Source organism: Microcebus murinus, chromosome 16 (assembly GCF_040939455.1).
Source record: "Microcebus murinus isolate Inina chromosome 16, M.murinus_Inina_mat1.0, whole genome shotgun sequence".
Taxonomy (NCBI): domain Eukaryota; kingdom Metazoa; phylum Chordata; class Mammalia; order Primates; family Cheirogaleidae; genus Microcebus; species Microcebus murinus.
In genome coordinates, this window is record NC_134119.1 from 65,436,117 (window position 1) to 65,459,885 (window position 23,769).

At 57.3% G+C, this 23,769-nt stretch overlaps 1 protein-coding gene across 3 annotated transcripts in view; it reads right to left on the reverse strand.

Annotated features, from left to right (window-relative positions):
- STRN4 (striatin 4) overlaps positions 1 to 23,769 on the reverse strand; it is a 24,392-nt gene continuing 623 nt past the window's right edge. The window contains exons 2-18 of one of the 3 annotated variants that reach the window (XR_012912476.1): positions 16,988 to 17,091; positions 16,330 to 16,403; positions 15,017 to 15,095; positions 12,724 to 12,921; positions 11,016 to 11,157; positions 8,680 to 8,839; positions 7,978 to 8,091; positions 7,531 to 7,625; positions 5,657 to 5,832; positions 5,508 to 5,555; positions 4,980 to 5,101; positions 3,614 to 3,784; positions 3,348 to 3,488; positions 2,783 to 2,881; positions 2,535 to 2,621; positions 1,065 to 1,298; positions 1 to 851 (exon numbers count right to left, since the gene is read on the reverse strand). Coding sequence is in view for 1 of the 3 variants with exons in the window: in XM_075993192.1 (XP_075849307.1) it covers positions 1,129 to 1,298; positions 2,535 to 2,621; positions 2,783 to 2,881; positions 3,348 to 3,488; positions 3,614 to 3,784; positions 4,980 to 5,101; positions 5,508 to 5,555; positions 5,657 to 5,832; positions 7,531 to 7,646; positions 7,978 to 8,091; positions 8,680 to 8,839; positions 11,016 to 11,157; positions 12,724 to 12,921; positions 15,017 to 15,095; positions 16,330 to 16,403; positions 16,988 to 17,091 (2,001 nt within the window). In the remaining 2 variants the exon portion in view is untranslated. Of the gene's footprint in view, positions 1,299 to 2,534; positions 2,622 to 2,782; positions 2,882 to 3,347; positions 3,489 to 3,613; positions 3,785 to 4,979; positions 5,102 to 5,507; positions 5,556 to 5,656; positions 5,833 to 7,530; positions 7,647 to 7,977; positions 8,092 to 8,679; positions 8,840 to 11,015; positions 11,158 to 12,723; positions 12,922 to 15,016; positions 15,096 to 16,329; positions 16,404 to 16,987; positions 17,092 to 23,769 lie in introns of all 3 variants that reach the window. The other 2 variants (XR_012912475.1, XM_075993192.1) reach the window with 2 other exon arrangements.

Genomic DNA, 23,769 nt, shown 5'->3' on the forward strand with positions numbered 1-23,769 from the left:
TTACTCCAAAGGGTTTATTGAGACAAGTTTTCACATACAAGATAGGGGCAGAGGGGATGGGGCTTATAAACAGGAACCTGGGAGGGGGACCGAGGAGGTCACAGGGTGGAACCAAAGAGAGTGAAATAAATAGAGGGAGAAAGTGGAGGGCCAGGATGGAGATTGACCAAGACTATCACACAGTGATAACGAGGGTGGGGGCAGGGGCGGGGCCATTAAAATCCTGTTATTTATACAGATATACAGGGAGTTAAGGGGGCCCAGGGCACCCTACTCCACCCTCCACGCCCCGGAGGTGGGGCATGAGAAGGCCATCTCTCCCTATGGGCGACCCCGCGGGCGGGAGGGCCGCCCTGGGAGGAGTGGTGGGCAGTTCCTGGCCCGGAGGCCTTGGTTAGTGTCTGGAAAGCAGTGGAGGGGGCCGGGGAGGGGCCGGGCCCAGGGCTCAACTCTGCGGCTCCGGCCCACCCAGGAGGGGCATGTGTCCGGGATCCCTCCCAGCGCGGCCCCCACCAGGTCTGGGAGACGGAGAGGAAGGGGGCAGGAGCTCAAGGGGAGAACCTGGCACCTTCTGGCATCTTGGAAAAACTGATCCTCAAAAACACCCAGCCCTGGCTGCGCTGCCTGCAGAAGGCAGCTCTATACCAGCAGCGGGTGTCAGGGCCCAGGGAGAAACCCCCAGGGACCGTCCTTGAGGGGTGATTCCTGAAAGGGGCGCATCCCCAAGTCAGATGCTGGGGAGAGAGCGTGGGGGAGGGGATTCCTGGGGAAGGGCCGCTAGCACCACCGGGCTCCACAGCAGCCGCGAAGAGGCCAGGCCTCTGCGCCTCTGGAGTGAAGGTGAGTGTCACCTGCGGGAGACAGGGAGGGGACACTAGACCATGGCCTCTAGGGCACAGCTCCTTCAACACCCTGCCCTCCATACCCCGGGGCTGCCTCAGTGATTCTCACAGGGTGGCCCCAACTGGACTGTGGCACCTCAGCGGGTGTGAGGACCCCACAGGGCTGCGGACACAGGCGGTCTCCACCCTCCTGCCCAGAGAACGAAGGGGCCAGGCCCTCACCTCAGCCCCGCCCGCCCACCCCGCTCGGCAGCCCGCGTGCGGCCACGGCGGGGCCAGGCGGGCATCATACGAAGACCTTGGCCAGGGCATCGGCGCCGGCGCTGGCGATGAGCGCCTTGCTGGGGTGGCAGGCGACGGCGTGGATGGCCTCCTCGTGCTTCTTGCGGTGGGCTGTGATCTCCTGCACGCAGGTTTTGTTGTCCAGGCTCCACAGGCGCAGGGAGCAGTCGTGGCCTGCGCAGGGGTGGGGAGACAGGGCTGTCACCGAGCTCCTCACGCAAATACCTGGCCTCGGGGTCAGGTGCGACTCAACCCTCTTCCCTGCCCTCCCTGCCACCGGCCCAGAGGAGAATGCTTTTGTTCCATCCTGTCTCCCATCCATTGAGGCACCAAGTACTACTGAGCGCCTTCTGTGTACAGGCCCTGGGGGTACAGGGAGCACCAGCCGCTCTCCCTGCACTCCAGCACCAACCCTGCGGGGCGGGAGGTCACACGCAGGGGAACAGAAATCAGCCTGTGGCCAGCATGAGGACAGAATGGCCCGAGGAGGAAGGAGGGGAGGACATGAAGGCAGAGCCCAGCCGTGACCCCACTGGGGTCTCCCGGGGGTCTGACACCGACGGCCTCAAAACAGCCTTCATCCACCCACGGTCCAGCCCGGCCCCTCTGGGCACAGCCCCACAGCCACGGCCTCAGTGCCCTCATGCAGAGAGAGCAGCGTGGGACCCAGCGCTCAAAGTCCCCGTGCAGTTTCGTTAGATAGGCCTGGACTTCCATTCCCACAGCCCACTGGGCTGTGACCAAGTCACAGGACTTAGCTCTGAATGTCAGGTCCCACATCTGTAAAATGGGGACAAAGTGGCTAGCACACAGGGTTGCTTAGAAGATTTTTTTTTTTTTGAGACAAAGTCTCACTCGTTCTATTGCCTGGGCTAGAGTGCCGTGGCCTCAGCCTAGCTCACAGCAACCTCAAACTCCTGGGCTCAAGCGATCCTCCTGCCTCAGCCTCCCGAGTAGCTGGGACTACAGGCATGCGCCACCATGCCTGGCTAAGTTTTTCTATATATTTTTAGTTAACCAATTAATTCCTTTCTATTTTTAGTAGAGATGGGGTCTCGCTCTTGCTCAGGCTGATCTGGAACTCCTGACCTTGACCTCCCACCTCGGCCTCCCAGAGTGCTAGGATTATAGGTGTGAGCCACTGTGCCTGGCTAGCTTAGAAAATTAACTAATATGCCACAGGTACCAGCGCTGCCAGTGGGCTCTGACCCTGTGCTTCGCTGCCCTGTCCTATTATGTCACTATGACCACGGTCACTCCTGCCCAGACCAGCTTCCTCCCAGTCCCCAGCCCAGGAGTGCCCGTGCACTCGCCTGGGGCCAGTGCCCAGGTCTCTTCTCCCCACCCTCGGTGGGTCCAGCAAGCTGCACCCCTGCTGCGGAAAGGACAGATATGAGGGCCCCAACTTACTTCCTGACATCAGGAATACGCCGTTGGGGTCCACGGCTAGGCAGGTGACCGCGTCCAGGTGGGCAACCATGGAGTGCACGGATTTACCTGAGGGGAGACAGGTGGTGGCAGCGTCCTCTCTCACTCCGGGCCTCACCTGGGAAGGTGAGGGGGCTGGAGGAGATGCCCCGAGAGCCTCTGACGGGGACATGAGGACTTTTGCTGTCTGTGTCTGTCGGGAGTGGGGCCAGCCAGAGGCTGGGCCTCACCTGTCCGATTGTCCAGGAAGCGGATGCCCCTGTCGTCGTGGGCGGTGATGGTGAGGGGCCGGTTTGGATGACTCACTACTTGGTTGATCTGGGTCGGGCCTGGAAGGAAGACGGGGAGAGGAAAGGGCATCAAGGGGACAATCAGGGAGCCAGGACAGAGGCAAGAAAGGAGTCTTGCTGACCCCACAACCCACCCCAGTGTCAAGGTTGGGGACCCACAGGCCACTCCTTTCCCGGCCTCAGTGCTGCTTCTACAAAATGAGCCCTGGGCCCTATTTTGGGGCTTGGGGAGGAGTGACAAGGGACAAGAAAACGTGCATCTGCTCCACCAAGAGGTCCATGACGCACTCTCCCCTTGGCCCCCGAGAGCCCGAGCTGTGAGTGCGGCAGGGCTGCGCCCTCCACCGGACCTTATTTCCTTCCTGTCAGGGCCCCTGGGGCGCAGGGCAGTCATCTCGAGCTGACTGACAAGCAGGTCACCAAAGCCACAAGAGGAACTGGGGCCTTGAAGGCATGCAGACCCCAGTCCCAGCCTGGCCCAGCCAGGGCTCTGGGGGCCCCTTACCGCTGCTGCCGCGGGACTCCAGTGTGAGGAGGGCACTGCCAGCCTCCAGGTCGTACAGGACGGTGTCGCCAGAGCGGAAGGAGGCCACGATGTGGGCAGGCTCGGTGCTGGTGAAGGCCACTGAGGTGGGGATCCCGTGTTCTGGGGGCACAGGGGACAGAAGGCTGCCTGATGCCCAGTCCTGCCCTGGGGTCAGGCTGCAGGGCGGGAGGCCTGGGCCCTCCTCAGGAGCCCCCCTGGTGGCCTCCAGCGGGTCCCCCACTCACCACTGGTCGTGGGGAAGGTACAGAGGCAGGTCGGGCTGCTGCTGCTGGGGTCCCAGATGCGGACGGTGCCGTCAGCGGAGCAGGAGGCCAGGCGCTGGGAGGTGGGACTGAAGGCCAGGCCCCACACCGCGTCCCCGTGGCCCTCCAGGACGTGGCTCAGCACGCTTGGGTCTGGGAGGAGAGGGGCCACATCAGGCCTGCCAGCCGCACTCCAGACAGTCCGGAGCTCCGGCTCGGCCTCGCCCTGGGCAGCTGGGCTTGAGTCATCTGTTCATCCAGCCTCATGCCCAGAGCCCCGCTCCCTTGGAGCTGCCCACCACTGGGACAGACCAGCAGCTGCACAGTGACCGCTAGCTCTTTGGGGAAGATTCTAGGGCTCCCCCAGAGGGCAGGGATATCCCTCTGTTCATGGCTATCTCCCCAGGGTCCAGAAACCAGTGCTCAATACGTAATTTTTAGGACTCAGTTAAGGAAAGAAGGAGCAGGGGAGTTTCTGCGAGCCCCGAGGGTTGGCACACAGCCTCTGTCTACCGCACGGGGCCCACCCTTGGCCTGAGACTGCTTTGCCCAGTCTCTCTAAAGCTCTCTGTCGTTCAAAGCCCCACCATGGCCTCCCTGGTCACTGGGATCCACACAGGTGACTCTGGCCTGAGCCCTATTGACGTGGCTGGGGCTGGCCCTTGACCTCTCGTGGGTGGGACTGCTGTCTGAGCGTGTCTGTTCCTCAAGGAGGGACACAGCCCTCTGAACTTTGCCACGACGATATTAGCACAGAGCTATGTGAATGATCAAGAGGTGTCAGAGAGCAAGTGGAAAGACACTGAACAGAAGCGACAGTCTGGTCATGTCTCCACTTAACTCTTTTTTTTTTTTTGAGACAGAGTCTTGCTCTGTTGCCTGGGCTAGAGTGTCGTGATGTTAGCCTAGCTCACAGCAACCTCAAACTCCTGGGCTCAAGTGATCCTCCTGCCTCAGCCTCCCAAGTAGCTGGAACTACAGGCATGCACAACCATGCCTTGGCTAATTTTTTCTATATACTTTTAGTTGTCCAACTAATTTCTTTCTATTTTTAGTAGAGACGGGGTCTCACTCTTGTTCAGGCTGGTCTCGAACTCCTGACCTTGACAGATCCTCCCGCCTCGGCCGCAACCGGCCTCCACTTAACTCTTAAATGCCCCAGGATCAAGTTCCAGCTCCCTACACCCTGGCCGGGCTAACTCCACCTTCTCCACTCGCTCCCCACACACTCCCAGAACTCGGTCAAGCAGACATCCCAACAAGAGGCGGACGTTGAGCGTGTTCAGAAGGAACGACCAGGCCCCAGTGGGCGTTGGTGGAGGAAGGGAAGGCAGGGAGCTACCCTCACCGTAGCCATCATAGGGGTCCATGTTGAGGTCTGGAATCTTCCAGCTGTGGATGCAGGCATCCGCCCCGCCACTGTAACAGTACTCGCTGTTGCTGCCCATGGCGACTGCCAGCACAGGGCCCCTGGAGGGTACAAAGATGGGTGGAGGGAGATGAGACAAGAAGCTCAAAACCTTCCTTGGCCACAGGACCTCCAAGTTCCCTACTCGCATCTTTCAAGGATGGCCAAAAAGAATTCAGCTACTGTGGCTCTGGCCGTGCCACCCGGGCCAGTTGCGTGTGCCCTGCCTTCTGCCAGCCCCCGCCTCCGTGTCCTCCCGAGAACCGGCCACCAGGGCCACATGAAAGTTGGCACAGAGCCCCAGAGCCAGGGCGTGTATGGGCTGAGGGTTCCACTGTGCAGGACAGGAGAGGCGTCGGGACTCAGCTTTCCTGCTGCCTGCCTCCTGCCATCGTCCTGCTGCGGTGGCAGAGAGCAGGTCAGGGATCAGACAGCTAGGTTTCCAGCAGGCTCGGGCCACCTCCCTACCTGTGCGCCCGGAAGGCGTGAATAGGTTCCACATCTAGCGCAGCATTCCTGTGGGGAGACAGAGGAGCCCGATGTCACTGAGGCCCCTGTCATCCTATGCTCTGGGCCCGGGTGCCCCCACGCCCCCACTCTGGGGTTGCTGCCCTCACTTCTTGGCCGTGACCGCCTTCTGCAGGTTCCAGAGCTTGAGCGTGCCGTCCTCGGAGGCGGTGAGCAGCGCCGCCTGGCTGCGGTGGAAGGCCAGGGAGCGGATGCCGTCGTAGTGTGAGCGCAGGGTGAACTTGGGGTTCCAGGTCTTCTTGAAGGCATCTTTGCTGTCAGACAGCTGAGGGGGTGGGGAGCTGCCTCAGTGGCCCTCACCCGTCCCAGCAGTCACGCAGACACTGCCGCCTCTAACAGGACTGCGGGACCCCTCCATTCCCCACACGGATCCCCGGCAAGATGGGGGGCTGGGCCTTCTCTCCTGAGTCCCAGCGCCCTAGCAGCCCAGGGTGCTCGCCCCTTCCTCTTTGCTGGGCCGAGTCCCCTCGCTCACTAGGCAAGTTCTTGCAGTGTGACAGGTCTGGAGAGACAAGGCTGAGCCTGACCCCTTGGAGTCTCCCGGCTCAGAGGAACAGGGACCAGGGTGGACAATCAGACCATCCCACAAGTGCACAGAACTCCGAGCTACGTGCAGTGCAATGAATTAAAAACGCACAAGGCGGAGATAACAGATGGCCTGGCCGCCTCCATGGGGTCGGTAAGGCCTTCCTGAGGAAGAGGCAAGCGAGCAGGACTTGACCACACAAGGGAAGCAGGATGGGGAATGGCACGTGCAAAGGCCCTGAGGCAGGAGGCAGCAAGGGTGGGGCCAGGGCTGAGAGGCCAGCGCAACCCAGGATCAGACGATGAGGAGAGCAGCAGATGAGGGCAGGAGGGCGGCAGGAGCCAGAGTGGGGAGCACCATTAGAACCTGCACGTCATCCTTGGAAAAAAGCCGCAGATAACTGGGGATCCAGGGAAGGATTTAGAGCAAGGGAATGACATGGCTTTCTCTGGCCACCCCATGGGAGGCTCGGATGAGGGGCAGGTAAGAGTAGCTGCAGAGAGAGGTTAAGAGGTTACGAAGTCCCAGGGAGAGAGGAGGACATGTAGACTGGAAACTTGACCATGGAGGTGGAGCGGGGACACGCCGAGGGAGGCACCGGGAGCAGAATCAACAGGACTGTTAGGGGCGCTGCACATGCCCTGATGGAAAGTAGAGCCGCCGGCCATGCACCCCGAGTGACCCCCTCCCCCAGGCAGGGGACCCAGAAAGGCCGGGCTTGGAAAAGGAGATTGCCAGGTGAGCCTCGGGACCCTGACCCAAGATGGGATTCCCATCTGAAGAACCCTCTGCCTGGGCTCAGTCCATCCCCAAGGCCCCCGCCCTAGCTGTCACTTCTGCCGTTCTCTTTAGGGCCACAGCATCAGCTATCGTGTAGTTCCTCTGCCCCCTCCCCCAGCACGGGCGACATCCTGAGGAGCCCGAGGCACGCTCCAAGGCTCCCTTCCACGTCCCACAGCAGGGCGCCAGCCTCACTGGGATCAACACCTGAGGTCCCGCCCGGCCACAGGAAACGCGCACGCATATGCAGGCCAGAGGTTCCCAGATGGCCAGGGGCCCGTCTGGGTCTCAGGCTCAGAACACGTCATTCTACCCACTGGCCCGATTCACACCAGACTAGCCTTATTTTGGGGGGGCTTTGGCTCGAGGCCATCTTCCCACACCCCAAAATGCCAGGGGCGGGAGGGAGCACTGAGTGAAGGAACTTGGCACCGGGATCAAGACCCGGGCTCCAGAATCTTCCAGGCCCTGCTCCTCAGTGACCACCGGCACGTCCCTTCGCCTGCCTGCACCTGCAGCCCGCTGTGAAACAGCGAGCAGGAGAAGCCACCTCCCAGGGCTGTGGGTGACCTCACACGGAAGGTGCTGAGCACAGCAAAGGCTGGCCCTGGGTATGACAGCCACAGGGGGCTGGGCTGGGGCACCTGGAGAACTTACATCACAGCTGAGGTCGTTGTCGTTGGTGACGGTGAGATCTGCCAAGTCCCCCAGGCTCACCTCCCCGCCCCCGATAGTGTCCATGATGAAAACGTCTGAGGAGAAGCCAAAGGAACCTGGTAGGGGGAGGGGAGGGAGGGGCAGAGAGGGCCGGGGAGAGAGAGGACGAGAGAGAGGCGGAGAGAGATAAGGAACAGGAGAGACAGGGAGAGGACGAGACCAAGAATCACAGCTGAAAAGGAGGGGACAGAGAGAGACAGACAGACAGGGCAGGACAGACAAAAAGAGAGGGAGACAGAGACAGACAGACAAACTTTTGGGATAGGGAGGCTGCAGGCTGGAGGCTGGGCCTCGACCCTGAGGACACAGAAGCCCTTGGCTTAGCTCTGCAGCCTCCCTCTGCTGTGGGCCCACAGGACCAGGCTGGGGGCACAGTGGGTCTCTTACCTTCGTGTGGCCGGGGCTGGGGAGTGCCAGGAGGTGGGCCGGTCACTTTGGGGGGCAGCCCGTCCACATCCCGAAGGTCAGCCAGGATGCCCTGGAGCTTGACCCGCCGGCTTTCTGCAGGGGCGAGGCACAGAGAGGAGTTGCCCACAGTCCCCAACCCAGCCTCACGCGGGAGATGCCTTCCCCACCACCAGGGGCCTCCCTGTGACTGTGGGTGGGCGGCTATGAAGCTCTGGGCCCAGGTGGCAGACTGGCAGAGGACACAGAGGCTGAGCAGGACCCTCTGTGGGGCGGTGGGCAGGTCACTGCCTTTGCCTGGGCCTCAGTCCCCAGCCATGCACCCCGAGTGACCCCCTCCCCCAGGCCCTCCTAGCCAGGAGGCACAGGACAGGGAGGAAGACGCAGCCCTGCCCCACCGGCCTCTCCCCCACCGGGTCCTCATCCTGTTCCCTCCTTGAGGCCAGCCAGAATTGGATGTGGGCCGGCCCGTGTCTACAGGGGGATTTTCCAGGGAAGGGGTGAGGGGCCTGGCCGCTACAGCTCGGGCCTCCGGCTCGCCTTGGCCACTCTCCTCTCAGGAAGTGTATCCGTCCGGTGGCGACCCTGGGGCAGGAAGCAGCTGCAGGCGGCTGTGTGTGGAAGGGGCAGGACCCAGGGCCTGGCCCCACCACCACTGTCATGGCCAGAGAATGCCCGACTCACCCAGCTCGTGGGGGCTCCCATCTGCGGTGCAGCGCCGAGGGTCTGGAGACCCCTCCCCGTCCTCTCCTGAGCCCAGGAAATCAAACTCATTGATGGCGTCCTCGGAGTCATCTTCCTCATCCTCATCTTCCATTTCAGGCACCAGGGCCTTGGAGGGGAGCTGGGGCATGGAGAAGCAGGCAGGTCAGGGCGCTCCTGTCCAGAGACTAACCTCCCCCCCAGTGAGCAAGAAAAGATGAGCCTGGGTTCCCAGCCTTCTGCCTGTCCCTTCAGAAGGGACCGCCTCCGCGGCCAGCCGCTGCCTGTGCTGCCCGCCCACTACGTGCTCCCCCCACCGAGGCCTGCAGCCACTGCCTGTCCCGCCCCGCAGCCTGGCTGTGGAGCCCCTTCCCGGCCCCTCACGCTCACGCAGCCCCTCCTCCTGGCCTGTGCAGGGGTGGCCCTGTCCCACAGCAGTCAGGCTCGAGACAACGGGCTGGCCGGGAGAGCGGCGCGTACCCATGTCCGCGTGCGCATGAACGAGGGGCACGGTCACGGTGAGGACGAGTGGCCCCAGCGCTTTAACACGGGTCCAGCAGATGATAAGTAAACACCAAACACTGTCCCAGCTGCGGTGTGCACACAAGAACAAGTCACGTGCCCTGAACGGGCACCAAATAAGCTTCCCATAACACGTGGCTTCAACTAACCCCCAACCTTGTGAACTGTGATTGTTGTAATTATTATTCCCATATCACGGGCAAGGAAACTGAGGCTGAGCAGAGGGAAGCTGTTTGCCCCAGGTCGCCAAGCCTGACCTCTGCCCATGCCCTGGGCAGCCTCAGCCAACTGTGTACTCTGCCAGGGTGCGCTGACCCTCTACCGCGCTGAGTCGGGCAGGCATGAGGAGCCAGTCTCTGGCTCGCGTGGGGGATGCAGAGAGACAGGACGTGGTGACCTGGGGTGGAGGTGTGGACAGCAGGCCCAGAGAGGTAGCAGCTGGGGTCTGGACTCCATGGAAGCCTGGAACCGTCGCAAGCGCACTGAAGGGTGCACGAGAACAGGGCCCTGTCACCCACACTCTTCCAATGGTGCCCATGACCATGAGAGCTACACCGCTAATCACTCCCACCGGTGCCACCAGCCATCAACGACACCCACTGAGCACGCAGGGGGGCCGGCCGCCGTGGTGCAGCTGAGGGCTTTCTGTGCATTGGCCCATTTGAATTAAATCCTCAACAACCAGAGACCGGGACTCTCAGCCCCGTTTTATGAGTTCGGAAACTGAAGCTAAGACATAGAGAAGCACATGCCCAAGGTCACACAGCCAGGCCAGTGGCCAATCTGGGAGTCACAGCAGGGCTTCTGGGTCACAGCGAGGCTTCAAGCTGAGCCTCCCTGAAGCTCTGCTGTGTGGCCACAGAGAGCCCTGCACAACACGCCAGCCCAGAGGTGGAACAAGTGTGGTGACAGATGTGAAGGCCACAGGAGTATGAAAATTCAGGGATGATTTCTGATGGGAGAGGCAGAGAGGGGCCTCCACCCAGGCAGAACCCCGGACCCAGCCACACTCGTTCGATGCACAGATATTTACTGAGGGCCTGTGTTCTAAACCCTTTTCAGGGCCCAGGGACAGAGCAGCAAAAAGACCCACAAAAATCCCGGGCGCGGTGGCTCACGCCTGTAATCCTAGCTCTCTGGGAGGCCGAGGCGGGCGGATTGCTCGAGGTCAGGAGTTCAAAACCAGCCTGAGCAAGAGCAAGACCCCGTCTCTACTATAAATACAAAGAAATTAATTGGCCAACTAATATATATAGAAAAAATGAGCCGGGCATGGTGGCGCATGCCTGTAGTCCCAGCTACTCGGGAGGCTGAGGCAGGAGGATCGCTGAGCCCCGGAGATTGAGGTTGCTGTGAGCCAGGCTGACGCCACGGCACTCACTCTAGCCTGGGCAACAAAGTGAGACTCTGTCTCAAAAAAAAAAAAAAAAAAAAACGAAAAAAAAAAAAAAATCCCGGCCTGGTGGCGCTCACAATCTACTTAAGGACACAGAGCAAATGGTCACACCGAACACGCAGCATTGGAACTGGCGGGGCCGCCCAAGGGGGGGCGGTGTGAGCGGGGCTCAGGCAGGCCTCTAAGGGACATCTGGGATGAAGCCACAGAGGACAGAGAGTTACGGTGGTGTAAGTGGGAAATGGGGCAGCACAGGCAAAGGCCCTGACGGCAAACACGCAGGCACCTCTGCAGGGTACTGAGGCACAGCCCTGTCGCAAAAGGAGCTGGGACTTGGGGAAGGGCTGCAAACGGGCCGCACCCAGACCAGGACGCCGGGCGTGTGACGGGAGGCGCTCACCTTCACGCGCTGCTTCTTGTGCTGCACGCTGTCCAGCTCGTCGTCCTCGTCGCTGTCTTCGTCCTCGCAGTTCTGCAGGAAGGGGATCTGCTCCAGCACCGAGCCGCCCAGGCGCTCCTTGCCGTCTTTGCCCGCTGCGTTCCTGACAAGGGGGCAGAGGGGGTTTCAGTCCTGCTGGGTGTCAAAGCTCAGAAAGGAAGGCGCCTGCCCAGGCGTGGTGGCCAGAGCCTGGACCCAGCTAAGCCCTTTAGCCCCGAGTAGCCTTGACCCTAATAACACACAGGGCCCTGACCCCAGCCTCTGCCCCACGCATGCCCATGCCAACCGGAACCTCATTCCACCCAGACTGAGCCCCGACCCCCCAACCCTGACCAAACAGCTCCAGCATGTGCTGAGTCGGAGGGACGCTGGAGAGAGTGGCACTCACTCGGCAGCCCCCATTCCCGTGCCCGGTCAGATCACAAGGGCAGGTCAGGCAAGGCACAGACGCCCCCAGCAGGAAGGAGGAACCAGCCACTCTGCAAATGCTCCCACAGCTACAGCCAGCTAGGCTGTCAACAGCAGGGGCACCGGCGCCCCTGCTCCTGAGGAGCCTGAACCATCCCCAGCGACAGATGGCACTCCTACTTCACCTCCCAGCCTCCAACATGACGACAAGTTTTAGCAGGGGAGGAGGTGTTTACCAAACCTGACTCCGCCACCCGTAAAGGCAGGGGGGAATTCAAAGTTCAGATAAATGCAATCCTTTTTGCCATCAGGTTGACGCTTTAGAGAGTTCTTGCAGACTGCCCAGGTGTACAGTTACCACTCGGTAGAATCACTGCAGATTTCCCCTCACTTGCCTCCAGGCTGCCACACCCAGAATTCACTTGGGCCAGGACACCGCTCTCATTCTCACTCCCAGCCTTCCTCCACCGACTGGCTGCCAGCTCAGCCTCCTCCTGGCTTCCTCCCCTGCTCCAGCCTCTGAGCTCAGCGAGTCCCCAAGGCTCTGGCCTTGGATCTCTTCCCTGCACTGTCTACACTCAGTCCCTCAGTCCCCGAGCTGGCCCGTGTGCTGTGCCTCCCAGGACTGCAGCCTCCCACAGCCACAGACCTTCCTGCCTCAGGCGCTTTGCGTTTGCCCTTCCCTCTGCCCAGAACATTCTCCTCCCTGCCACTGTGTGCCTTACCCTCCGTTCCACGCAGTTTTCTGCCCAAATGTCACAGGACAGAGATACCCCAATGTCCAGAGGTGCTCCCTGCCCCCATCCAAAGTAGCAGGATCTCTCCTCTCGATCAGATTACCTTTCCTATTCTCCATAGCGCTTAGCAACACCTACATGACCTTATTTATTGTGATGAATTAATAATTAATCAGATTAGAGAATAAACAAATAAAAGCCCCCCAGGGCAGCAACCGCGTGTTTTCTCCCGCTGGAAGCCACCCAGGGCGCCTCAGTAGGTGCTGGGCGTTGCTAAGGAGTGCACAGGCACGAGACCCGCGAGAGGGGCAGCCTAGAGACGAGGCCGTGCAGAGTGTACAGGGGGACAGAATCCAGGGGGTCCCAGCAATGAAGGGGAAGGGGGTTCTGGAACAGACAATCCCATGATATGTTCCAGAAGGAGAAGGGGCCGCCAGCGCATGCAGGAACGCTGGCCGTCTTTCTGACACTGTCCCGCATGGGGTGGGGGACGGAGGGATACACTGCCAAGCCCAAGGGCTCACCTCTTTATCTGCTCCTCGATCTGCTTCACCAGCAGCGACTCACCGCCACTGAGCCCGCCAGGGGCCGGCGTGGCCCTGGGGCCCCCTTCGCTAGGCTCTGCAGCCCCGTTGAGCTCCAGCGAGCGACCCAACAGGGAACGGACGCGCTTGGAACGCATGTCGAGGATGGTGTCTGTGTAGCCTACCTCCTCCAGGTACCTGCAGGGGTACAGAGCCAGTTCGGGTCAGATGTCCCCTGGGCTTCTTCATATACTTCCGGGACCAACACAAACAGGGACACCCTGGTGCAGGGCAACTGAAGGGTATACGTAAGAGTATACACCAAAATTTGACATAAGCATACCCCCAGTGCAGCAGTTTCTCTTTTGAGACTCCTTCTAGAGGAAGCCCTTACACCCATGCACAATGTTATCGTACAAGGACGGTCCCTGCAATGTCGTATGGGGGAGTCCGAAGTGCAGGGACCAACCTCAACATCCACTGACAGGGACCGTGATAGGAATGCTAGGCCGAAAATAAACACAGTAGTGTCAAGGAAAGCTGGCCACGATGAACAGCGCAGTGAAAACAGTAAGTTACAAGTTCCTTACCAGGCCAGTGTTTGTGTAAAGAAAAAAAAGCATTAATATGTGTGTAAGTTTACATCACACGGAAACACACCTTTGTATCACTCTCCCACCCAAGAGGCCTAGAAAGATACACGTGAAACTTAATAGCAGTGACCTCTACAGAGTGGGATGAGCGACGTAAGAGGGACATTTGCAACTTACTTCTACAAATGAGCACGTATTACTTCTACAATTTAAAAAGAAAAAAAAAAGAACAAAAATCAATTACGGCTATCTGTGGCTTCAAAAGATAGGAGACAAAGTCCCTTGCTGGTCCTCAAGAGGCTTCTTGGCCAGGAAGCCTTTTTGTTCCCCTGTGTGTTTAGAGTCTTGACCCTGCCCCTCACATATGTCATCTCTTAAGTGCCCGTTGTCTCTGAGGCTCCCGTGTCCCCACCAGCAGAGGCAGGGAAGCGCGGCGGTTTAGCAGTTGGGCTCTGGGCACGGACTGCCTGAGACCCCATCCCAGCAACCACACGACCTTATGCAATCTGCACCTCAGCTCTGCCACCTGTGAAAATGAGAGGAATGCTAGCAGCTATGCCATACTGGGACTTATGTCAGGAATTGACGTGAGGAAAGTGTTTAGCCAAGTGCCATGCACAGAATAGGTACTCGGTTAAGGGTGGCCTGTTATTATTACTATTATCATTTTGGGGTTATTGTTTGTGCACACTTTAAGCCAGCAATTGCACATCCAGATATTTAGCTTGACGACATCAAGGATAGGCACAAATATCTTCCTGATGGTTGTCACATTATCTATAATACTAAAAAATTAAAAGCAACCTCAACAAAATACATAAGAAGGAACTGGCTATAGATACGACTGACGATTATACAGTTCTGTAATGCCAGCACTTTAGGATGCTGAGGCGGGAGGATTGCTCCAGGCCAGGAGTTCAAGACCAGCTTGGGCAACATAGTGAAACCCTGTCTCTACAAAAAATAAAAAATCAGCTGGGCATGGTGGTTCGCACCTGTAGTCCCAGCTACTCAGGAAGCTGAGGCAGGAGATTGCTTGAGCCCAGGAGTTAGAGGTTATGATCTGAGCTATGATCACGCCACTGTACTTCATGCTAGGTGACAGAGCAAGACACTATCTCAAAGGAGAAAGCAAGCAACATAACTAATTTATATGGACAGATGTTCATAGCTCTTAGCAAAAATAATACATAAGAAAACAATCAAATAGGAAATGGGAAATCCAAGCTTTTATAAAATACACACGCACACACACACACAAATACACCGCCATGGAAGAGACTGACAGTATATATGCTAAAATGTTTACAGGGTATGAAACTCCCTTGGGTGGCAGAATTATGAGTGATGTGTTTCTTTGTGCTCCGTTCTATTTTCTGAGTTTTCCAAAATGCACAGATCTCTTCAGTAATAAAAAAAATAATAATTTAACGTTACCCCTTTAAGAAATGCCATAGAGGCATTCGGGGTCACATTCCAAGAGTGAGGGTCCCCACACAGACCTCCTGTAGCAAGTCTTCCCTCCCTCTCCCCTGGCAAGGCCCCACCACAGGGTGACAGGCCGTTCCAACTGTGGCCGGCTGGGATCCCGATTATTTCAAGTGTCCTCACTGGGGACAGGAAGGACTGTGGAGTCCCTGGACTTATCTCTCAGGCCAAACGTGCCTTCGGTCCCCAGCCCCCCGCCCCTGCACACTCACTGTCGGAGAAGCTGCCGCCCCTCCTTCCACACCAGCGGGCTGTTCTCCAGCGTGACCGACTCCGCAGGGCCATTGGAGACTGGAGAGAAAGGAGGAGGCTGTCTTAGTCGGGCACTGCCTCCTACTCGTCACCTCCTCCATCTTCCTCACTCCTCAGACCCAAATCGGTCCCTGTCACGGGGCCTGCGGCGTCACTTCCTGAGTGTTTGAAACCCCTCTGGCTCCCAGAGATTCCTCCTCCTTGCAGAGCTCCTCAGCTCTCGCCTCCTGTTCCCCAGCCTAGTCCTCACACAAGATAAGGGTTTTAGCTTAAAACCCAGGGCACGCTGTCATCTTCCTACACGGAAAGCTGGCCTGGTCTAAGAGAACAGGCAGACTGGGTGCAAGTCCGCTCTGCTGCTTCCCAGCTGTGACCGTGAGCAGGTCAGTGTCATCTGGGCCTCAGTTTCCTCCACCGAGAAACGAGGCTGATAACAACAGCACCTACCTCTTGGGACTGTTAAGTTAGACAATTTGTTTAGTATTTTACTTGTCAAATATTCACTGGGCATCTACACGGTGCTTACCCCGAGGCCTGGGCTCCATCAGGAAACAAAGACCCTGCCCTCGTGGAACTCACGCTCTATTTGGAGGAGGCTGACGTCAGATAACGATGATCACTGTCAGCCTCGCAGGTTAGGTCTTTACAGTTCCCCTTGGCCAAGCTCCTGCTGTTACCTGGCCCACCCTGCCACGACCTCCCTCCCACACTGTTCACCCAGTCACACCAATTCCCAGTCCCCTAACGCACCCGCTGTCCAGTGTGCATCCCCGGGCATCTGTGCACTCTTCCCTCACTCCCCTCCCGGGGAACTGAGTCCTCTTTCAAGGAGCTTAGACTTTAAGGGACCATGTCTGCCTCACTCTCTGCTGCGTCCCTGATTTGTGACGCAAAGCCAGCACCCCATAAATAAGTTTTCTTTCTTTTCTTTTTTTTTGGCTGAGTGATTGAATGAGAACCCAGTTCAAACGCCACCTTGGGTGACGGCTTCACGGGCTTTCCTACACTTTCCCCAACTAGCGGCAACTGCTAGAAGGATCCCCGAGTGGTTGTGAGTCTGTCTGTATTTCACAGAGGGACGCGGGCAGGACTGGCCCCCAGGCCCAGCACAGTAGCTGGCACGGAGCAGCCCACCGGGGCCGGGCCCTGGGAGCCAGACTCCACCACTCCCGGCCCCGGGGCCAGCTCTGCTCTCTACGCAGCGTCTTCACGCCTCTCCGTCTCACCCAGCTGCAGGGGAGGGCCCACAACGGGGAGGTCCGAGGGTGGGTACCTTGTTCTGACACGTCTGGTTTCTTCTCCCCCTGGTTCAGGTCTGTCCCAAACTTCAGTTTATGATATTTGGCCCTAAAAGAGCAAATGATTAACGAGTAAGAGATGCAGGAGAGCAGACGGGGTCAGCAGTCACCTTGGGAACCTCCAATCCCAGGGTTCTCCTAATCCCCTCTCCTACCCCCGAAGGTGAACTGCTGCCCACCCCCAGAGCCTCACAGAGGTGGTGCCACAGATCGCACGGTGGCAAAGCAGCCCTTCCTCGGAGCCAGGCAGACTAGCTCACTAGCCCAGCCCTGGGAGCTCTTGATTTAGTCACTTACCCTCTTGAAACCTCAGTTCCTTACCAGAAATAGGGCTGATGATACCCATTAGGCTATTGAAAGGGATAAACAGGATGAGGAATACACAGTATTGGGCACACAGTGGGCCACCACCATCGTGAGTATTGTCACTGGCTCTATCTTGAATTTCACCTACAATGTCTTAGCCACCACCCCCCCGCCCCGCCCCAGAACCCTATGGTATTCGGATGGCGAGAAGAGAACGCGTGACCCCAGATCTCCCTTAGCTGGGTGTGAACACAGCCAATGGCCTCTGGACTGTGTGCTCCAGACTGAGTCTCAGACGCAGGACCAGGGAAGGGCAGGAGGGCTCACCTTTCCTGCTTCAGCGCATACTCTAACATCTTGATCCGCCGCACCAGGTCTGTCTTTAGGTTCTCTTGCCCTTTCCTCTCTCCCTGGAGGAAGGCCACCTGAGCCTGGGGTTGGGGGAGACGGAAAGCAAAGGAAGACCGCAGGGCTCAGGCCCACTGGTGGTGGGTCCCTCATGCACTCGCGTGCAGCCCCTGTCACTGCTCCCACAGTGACATGCAACAGACTCTGAGCCAGGGTTCCAGGGAACACAGAGAGGACCAAAGCTGCCATGTTGCCCGAAATGAAAGAGCTTGAGTCCTTAACCCCTGAAATTAAAACGGAGCCAGCTTGGGCCGCACTTGGTGGCTGCCTTTTGGGGAGAAGTGAGGTCAGGGATGAAAGTGGGGAGCAGGGGGAGGCATTAACAGCCTGGACTCCCCCTCACCCGCTGGCAGGTGCCGTCCCTGAGGATGCTGGTGGGGGTGGCGTCCCACTATTCTTACCAAAGCATCTGTCTCTGGGAGGCGTAGGAAGCTACTTCTGGAGCTTAGGGACAAGAGTGGGTGGCTCGGCTCGGCTCCCGCTCCAATGCAGAAGCTGTACTACCCGACCCCCGCTGTCCCACTGACTGCTGCCCCGGGTGAGAGAGATGCGACACAGACATGACCCAGGGCTCCTGCCAAGCTCTTCACACCGTCTGCTGGGTTGGGCTGCCCAGTCTGCTCCGGCCTGTCAACAGGTCGTTTGGAGACACTGAGCCAACGACCTTCGAGGCAGGATCCTGGCCCCTGCCCATGTTCCAGAAACCCTTTTGCCAAAGCCCGGAGACCAGGGCTCTTCCCTGGCCTCTCCCCAAGTGCCCCGCCGTTTGGCCCCAGACAGCCTGAGTGCCAGCCCAGCTCACACGTGTACTCGCTGCTTGGTCTGAGCCAGGTCGCCAACCTTGTCTAAGCCTCCACGTGGCCCTCTAGAAAGTGGGGCTCCTGAGAGTGCCCTCCCCTCATGTGTCACACTATTCTTAGTCCAAACCCTAGCACAGAATATGGACTAACTAATGCCGGCTTCTACCTCTCTTGGCATTTTTATTCTCCCTGTCCATTCTTCCACGGCTCCCAAACGGGCCCCGTTCTTCAGCGGAGCTCCGATCCCACTGAGACTGGAGACCAACCAGACAGGAATGAATGTCTGTGGCTTACGGGCCTCTTGCCCTCGCCGCCAGGCGCGCCTTCTTGGTGCCCAGCTCCCTGCACGTCCTGGGCCTGTGGAAGAGCTTCAGAGACTCCACCAGAAGGCTCCAGCCTGGCCCCAGACACCTCCTCTAGGCGGTTCTCAGTCTCAAAGCCTCACCCCAGGCTGTCTGCTCTGGGTGGCCTCCCAGATGCTGCCCCCCACTGCTCTCCCTCCTCTTGGGGCGCACTGGGCCCTGACCTGCTGCCCCATGCACTGTACCCTTAGGCCTGCTAGCACCTCCGTCCTGCCCCAGAGACCAAGTGCCACCCTCAGGTTAGCAGAGAACACACTAAGTAATACCTAGGACACACTAAGTAATACCTAGCGCTGGCCAGGGCCCAGGACAATGAGCACACTCACACGCATGCTCACAGACCGCTGGCGGCTCATGAACTGACGTACCCTTCCTGGAGGGCAATCTAGCAGTACCTATAAAAATGTTAAATGTACATTCCTCTTGGTTCCACTTCTAGGAATTTATCCTGCAGGCATATTTGCAATGGCAGGGTTCTTTTTGAATAAATAAAAAGGCACATACATGCATTAATGTATGACAAAAGATCATTCATTCATTTACTCCACAAATATTTACTAAGTCCTAACTATATTTATCAGGTGCTGCTATAAATACTAAAGATACAACATTGAACAGCATGGGGTTTATATTCTAATGGGGGAAATGTAGGACAATCAACAAATAATGTCTTGAAGTATGTAAAAGAAACCTCATCTGTCCTTAAGACAATGGGATCTTTTTCCCCTTAACACTTTTATCAACACAAATATCTGAGGCCAGGTGGGCAGACTACCCACATGTGATCAACATTGCTGAAATGTAAGCTTCTGTCCTTTGTATTTTTTCTTTTTGAAATAAGGTCTCACTCTGTCACCTGGGCTAGAGTACGGTGGCATCATCACAGCTCACAGCAACCTCAAACTTTGGGCTCAAGCGATCCTCCTGCCTCAGCCTCCCGAGTAGCTGGGACTACAGGCAGGTGCCACCACACTGGCTAATTTTTCCGTTTTTAGTAGGGACAGGGTCTCACTCTTGCTCAGGCTGGTCTCGAATTCCTGATCTCAAGCACTCCTCCTGCCTTGGCCTCCTTTATGTGTCTTCTCTGTCCCCCAAATCTACTCTATAAATCATTTCAGAAGGTGGGAACAGAGGTGGAGAAGAAAAAGTTGATTATCAAACACAAGCCCTGAGTTTCTTCATCACGGTCCTCCCTGCCCTTCTGGGCTTCCTCTATGGGTCCTTCTTCCCAGCGCCAGGACAGCCTGTTGAGAGGCTTCACTTGTCCAGACCCACCACTATATAGTGACTGCCCACCATGCATCAGGTGCCATGCAAGGCACTGGGGAGCATCAGGGAAGCCATGTGGGTCCTGCCAGGTGACAGCGACAGGCATGAGCAGCAACAACTCACATACAGCACAGGACTCGGCCCACAATGAGGGAGCAAAGCATGCTATGGGAGGAGGGACAAAGAAGTGACAGTTCAGCTAAGACATGAGGCTGACTAGAAGTGAGCCAGGGGAGAGAAGGGGCTGCTGGCAGAGGGCAGAGGCAAGAGTTGCATGGTGAGCTTAAAGAACTCCAAAGAGGCCGATGCAGCTGCTTGAGAATGTGTAAAGGCTTAGTGAGGAAAGTTCGAGAAGTACGGAGGCCCCATGAAAGACGGAAGACCACACTAACAACTATGAAATTTATCCCAAGAGCACAGGGAACATACTTTGCATGTTACAAAGTAATCCCAGCTAGAACTTGGAGAACTGATGGGAGGGGGGAGTAGGAGATGTCAAACAAGGGGGCAGTCACAGAAATCCAGTGAGAAATGACAGTGGCCTGGACTAGGACGCAGCAATGGACACGGTGACTGTGTCTGCTGGGGAAGAAGGTGGAGTCCAGCACCCCACCTGCCTCCCACCCGCTCAGCCACCCTTCACACCCCTGCCGCCTCCTCCAGCCCCGATCTCCCTTCCCCGTTACAGCGCCAGGACCTCAGACTTTGTTGTCCTCTTCCCAGCGCCTCTGGCAGAGGAGGAAGGAAAGAAGATTAGAAAGATGTGGTTGAAGTGTCTCAGGTTGGTGAATCCCACCAGAAAAGGGAAGTGTCAGTGGCCAGCAGCCTCTCCCCCACTGCAAAGGCCAGGACCCCACCCCCAACACGCCCCCGCCTGATCTGCAAGGGCCATGGTGGGTGGGTGGGCAGGCAGGTCTGGGATCTGGAAGTCCTCCTCGATCCACATCCACCCACTGCCACTCCCTCTGGCCAGACTAGCAGAACAGACGCCTGCCAAACCTTTCTGACACCTGGCTCATGCACTGCCTTCCTCCTCTCTGGCTGTTCCCTCTCTCCAGCAAGGGAACATTTAAAGGTTTCCCAAGGAGTCCTTGAATCTCAGTCTTCCCAGGAGCTGAGTCCTCTCTGAATTAGCAGCTTTATGTCCCAGCGCCCTAAAAGCAGTTTCTCATTCAGTGCCATCTAGCCATCTAGCTCTGCATCTTCTAAATGCCTCCTTCCCAAGCTTCAGCGGCTCCCGGAAACATGAGTCCCCAGTGGACCACTCAGAACACCCCAGGATACTGGAAGTGGGGAGGCGACAGCTCCATACCTTCTCCGCTAGCACTCCACTTATCACGGCTCCCTGTCGCTGCTACTACACGAACGTTAAGTTCAGATCCCTTCCTGAAAGGTTCCTCTTGTCCTCAAAGAGCTTCCCTTCTCAGAGGTGCCACAGAACATGTGCAGAGCCTGTGCAGTGAACGTGTATAGCTCTCTGCAGCTTCCTGCGCAAGCCAGCTTCCTCTGCTAGCCTGGAAGTTTCAGAAGGGCAGAAACCACATCACCTACTTCTGGGAAGCCCCCCACCTAGCAAATTCCTGCTCATTTAGGACTGCAGCTATGCCACCTCCCTGCTCCACACTTTGGGTGCCTCTTGGCAGGACCTTATAAAAGACAGCCTTCTGTGCCACGTACACACAGGTACCGAGCACGTTTTAATACCTGCAGCAGGTCTTCCGCTAGCAGCAGCTGTAGTCAGCTCTTTGGAGAAAAGTTATTCAGAGTTCATCAAAACAATCTGACTGGTCTGGATCTTAAAGGATCTCACAGGGGAAGTCACACTCGCTGTAAGCAGTAAGTGCTCAAGGAAAAGTATGTAAAAAGAAGTGCCCCCATGGGGTGTAAACTGGTGGAGCATCATGCTGGAGCCGATCACCATTTGATAAACACACCTACTCTGCTATCCCACCCACCTGTTCAGCCTTATCCTCACCTGGGCATAAAGGACATTCTCTGCAGCTGTGCTTGATGGGGAGACACTAGAAAGAGTCCAAAAGTCCATCAAGAGGGGCCAGACTAGGCCAGGCATGGTGGAGGATCGCTTGGGGCCAGGAGTTCGAGACCAGCCTGAGCAAGAGCAACCCCATCAAAAGAGAGAGAGAAAGAGAGAGAGCGCGCGCAAGAGAGCTAGAGCTCTGTGCTGAGTGCAAGGAACACGAAAACACATTATGTGAAAAAAAGTCACAAAATGATACGTATAGGCTGATCTCATATATTATACACACACAACCAAACTACTTTTATAACAATAACAGTTGGGGAGGAGTAGGAAAGGGACAAGGGGGGTGACTTTCCTTATTCAGTCACATATATGTGCACACACACATACACCCCTCTGAGATGTTTGAATTTTTACCAACGTAGAAGAACAAAAGACATAAGTGATGATGCTAAAGCCTAGATGAGAGAGAGATTAACTGGGAGTTCCCCATAAGTTCCTCTCAAACTCCAAGAAGGGTCATTAAGTTAGGGGATAAACACATCTTTCCTCTGGCATCTCAGAGATGAAAGGTGGTAGGTATGGTGGGTGCTCTAGGGTGCGTTGCGCGAAATCGCACAGGCCCACAGCTCTGCTATGATTGCTTGGGTGACCCTGGGGAGGCCACTTCGGTTCCCCGAACCAGTGCTGTCATCTGTACTGGGTGGCAGAGAGGTATAGAGCACGGGCTTTAAAGACCATAGACCAGCCCTGCCACTCATCTGCTGGGATCCTAGATAAATCATTCACCCTCTCAAAGCCTCCATTTCCTCTTCTGAATATTTTTTAAAAAGGGAGGAGGGGGAGAAAATATCATTCCCCCTCCCACAGTGTTGCAAGAATTAAATCATAGCATGGATGCATCTAAAGTGCTTAATACAGTGCCCCAGACACAGTATGTGCTCAATAAATAGCTGCTACAGTTATCGCTGAGTGAGCTAAGACATTGGCTCTGCCTATACAATGGAGCGTTGAGATCTCATGAGATGTATGCTGGGGAAGAGCTCGGAGATCAGGACACGAAAGTGAGAAGCATGTACATAAAGACCCCTCACCCACCTCAGCCCCAGCCTGAGCTACCGCAAGCTAAGATCCCCGTGGGGGCAGGAGAATGCCTGGAGGCTTTCTTTATTCCTCTTGCCAACAAAATTCTAATCAGTGATGGATATAGGTATCTACTTCAACTAGACAGGAAACAGCAAATCAGAAGCGGAAAGATGGGCTGGCTAGAGCAAGTACTGACAAATTCCACTAATGACACCCCAGGCCAGGAGCCCTCAGACTCCTGGTGGCCCATCCCTGGATCCTTTCAAATCCTCACATCTCTGATTCCCAGGCTCCTATGACACTCACTGCAAATGGACCCAACTCTCCTAGAAGTCACAAAGCCCAGCCCACTCCTCTTCTATACATCATTCCAGGCCATGGGGTCATTTCCCAGAAACTTTCACAAACACATCTTCCCCCCAGGGTCCCTCTGAAATGTCTCCTTGTGCTGCCTTCCAGCTCTACAAAATGCTCCCCCTGATACATCGCCGCAGGGTACCCCATCCCTCCTCATTGGCCCCATCCCAGGACTCTTCATATCCATATTGGATATGCTGGACCCACCCCGCCTCCAGTTCAGGGCTCTGTACCCGACATCCTGCACACACCCCCATCCCAGAGCCAACGCGGCCGATCCTCCGCACTCCCAAATTGGCGATTCCATGCTCAAGCTCTCCCAGCCAGACGTACCTAGGGTATGTCCTCTGCCCTGCCCACGCTTCCACCCCAAGGACCCCCTCGTTGCACTTTGTAGCCAGCCACACATGTCTGAGCTCCCCAAAGTTTCTCCCTCAGAGGGGAGGGCACACACTTTCATCCTGAGACCCTTCGAAACCCTCCTTCTCCCTCAGACTCCGTACACAGCCATCTTTCAGTGCCCCCCATTCAAACGCCCCGAAACACACCCCATTCCAGGCTCCCGACTTCCTCTCCCCACTCCCGGCTCCCCGCCAGGACCTGCGTCCTCCAAGACGCTCCCCTGTACCCCGCCGCCAACACGCACCCGGTCGGCGGGGCGGGGGCGGGAGACCGTCTGCACCCTGCGAGCTTAGCTCGTTCCCAAGCGAGACCACTCGGGCCCTTCCCGCACCCCTCCAGCTCCTCTCCACACCCTTCCCCGAGTTCTCCTAGGCTCCCCTCGGGTCCCGAGTCGCCCGTCTCCGGAGCCCCCCTGCCGGCGCGCTCGTCCCACTCCCACTCCCA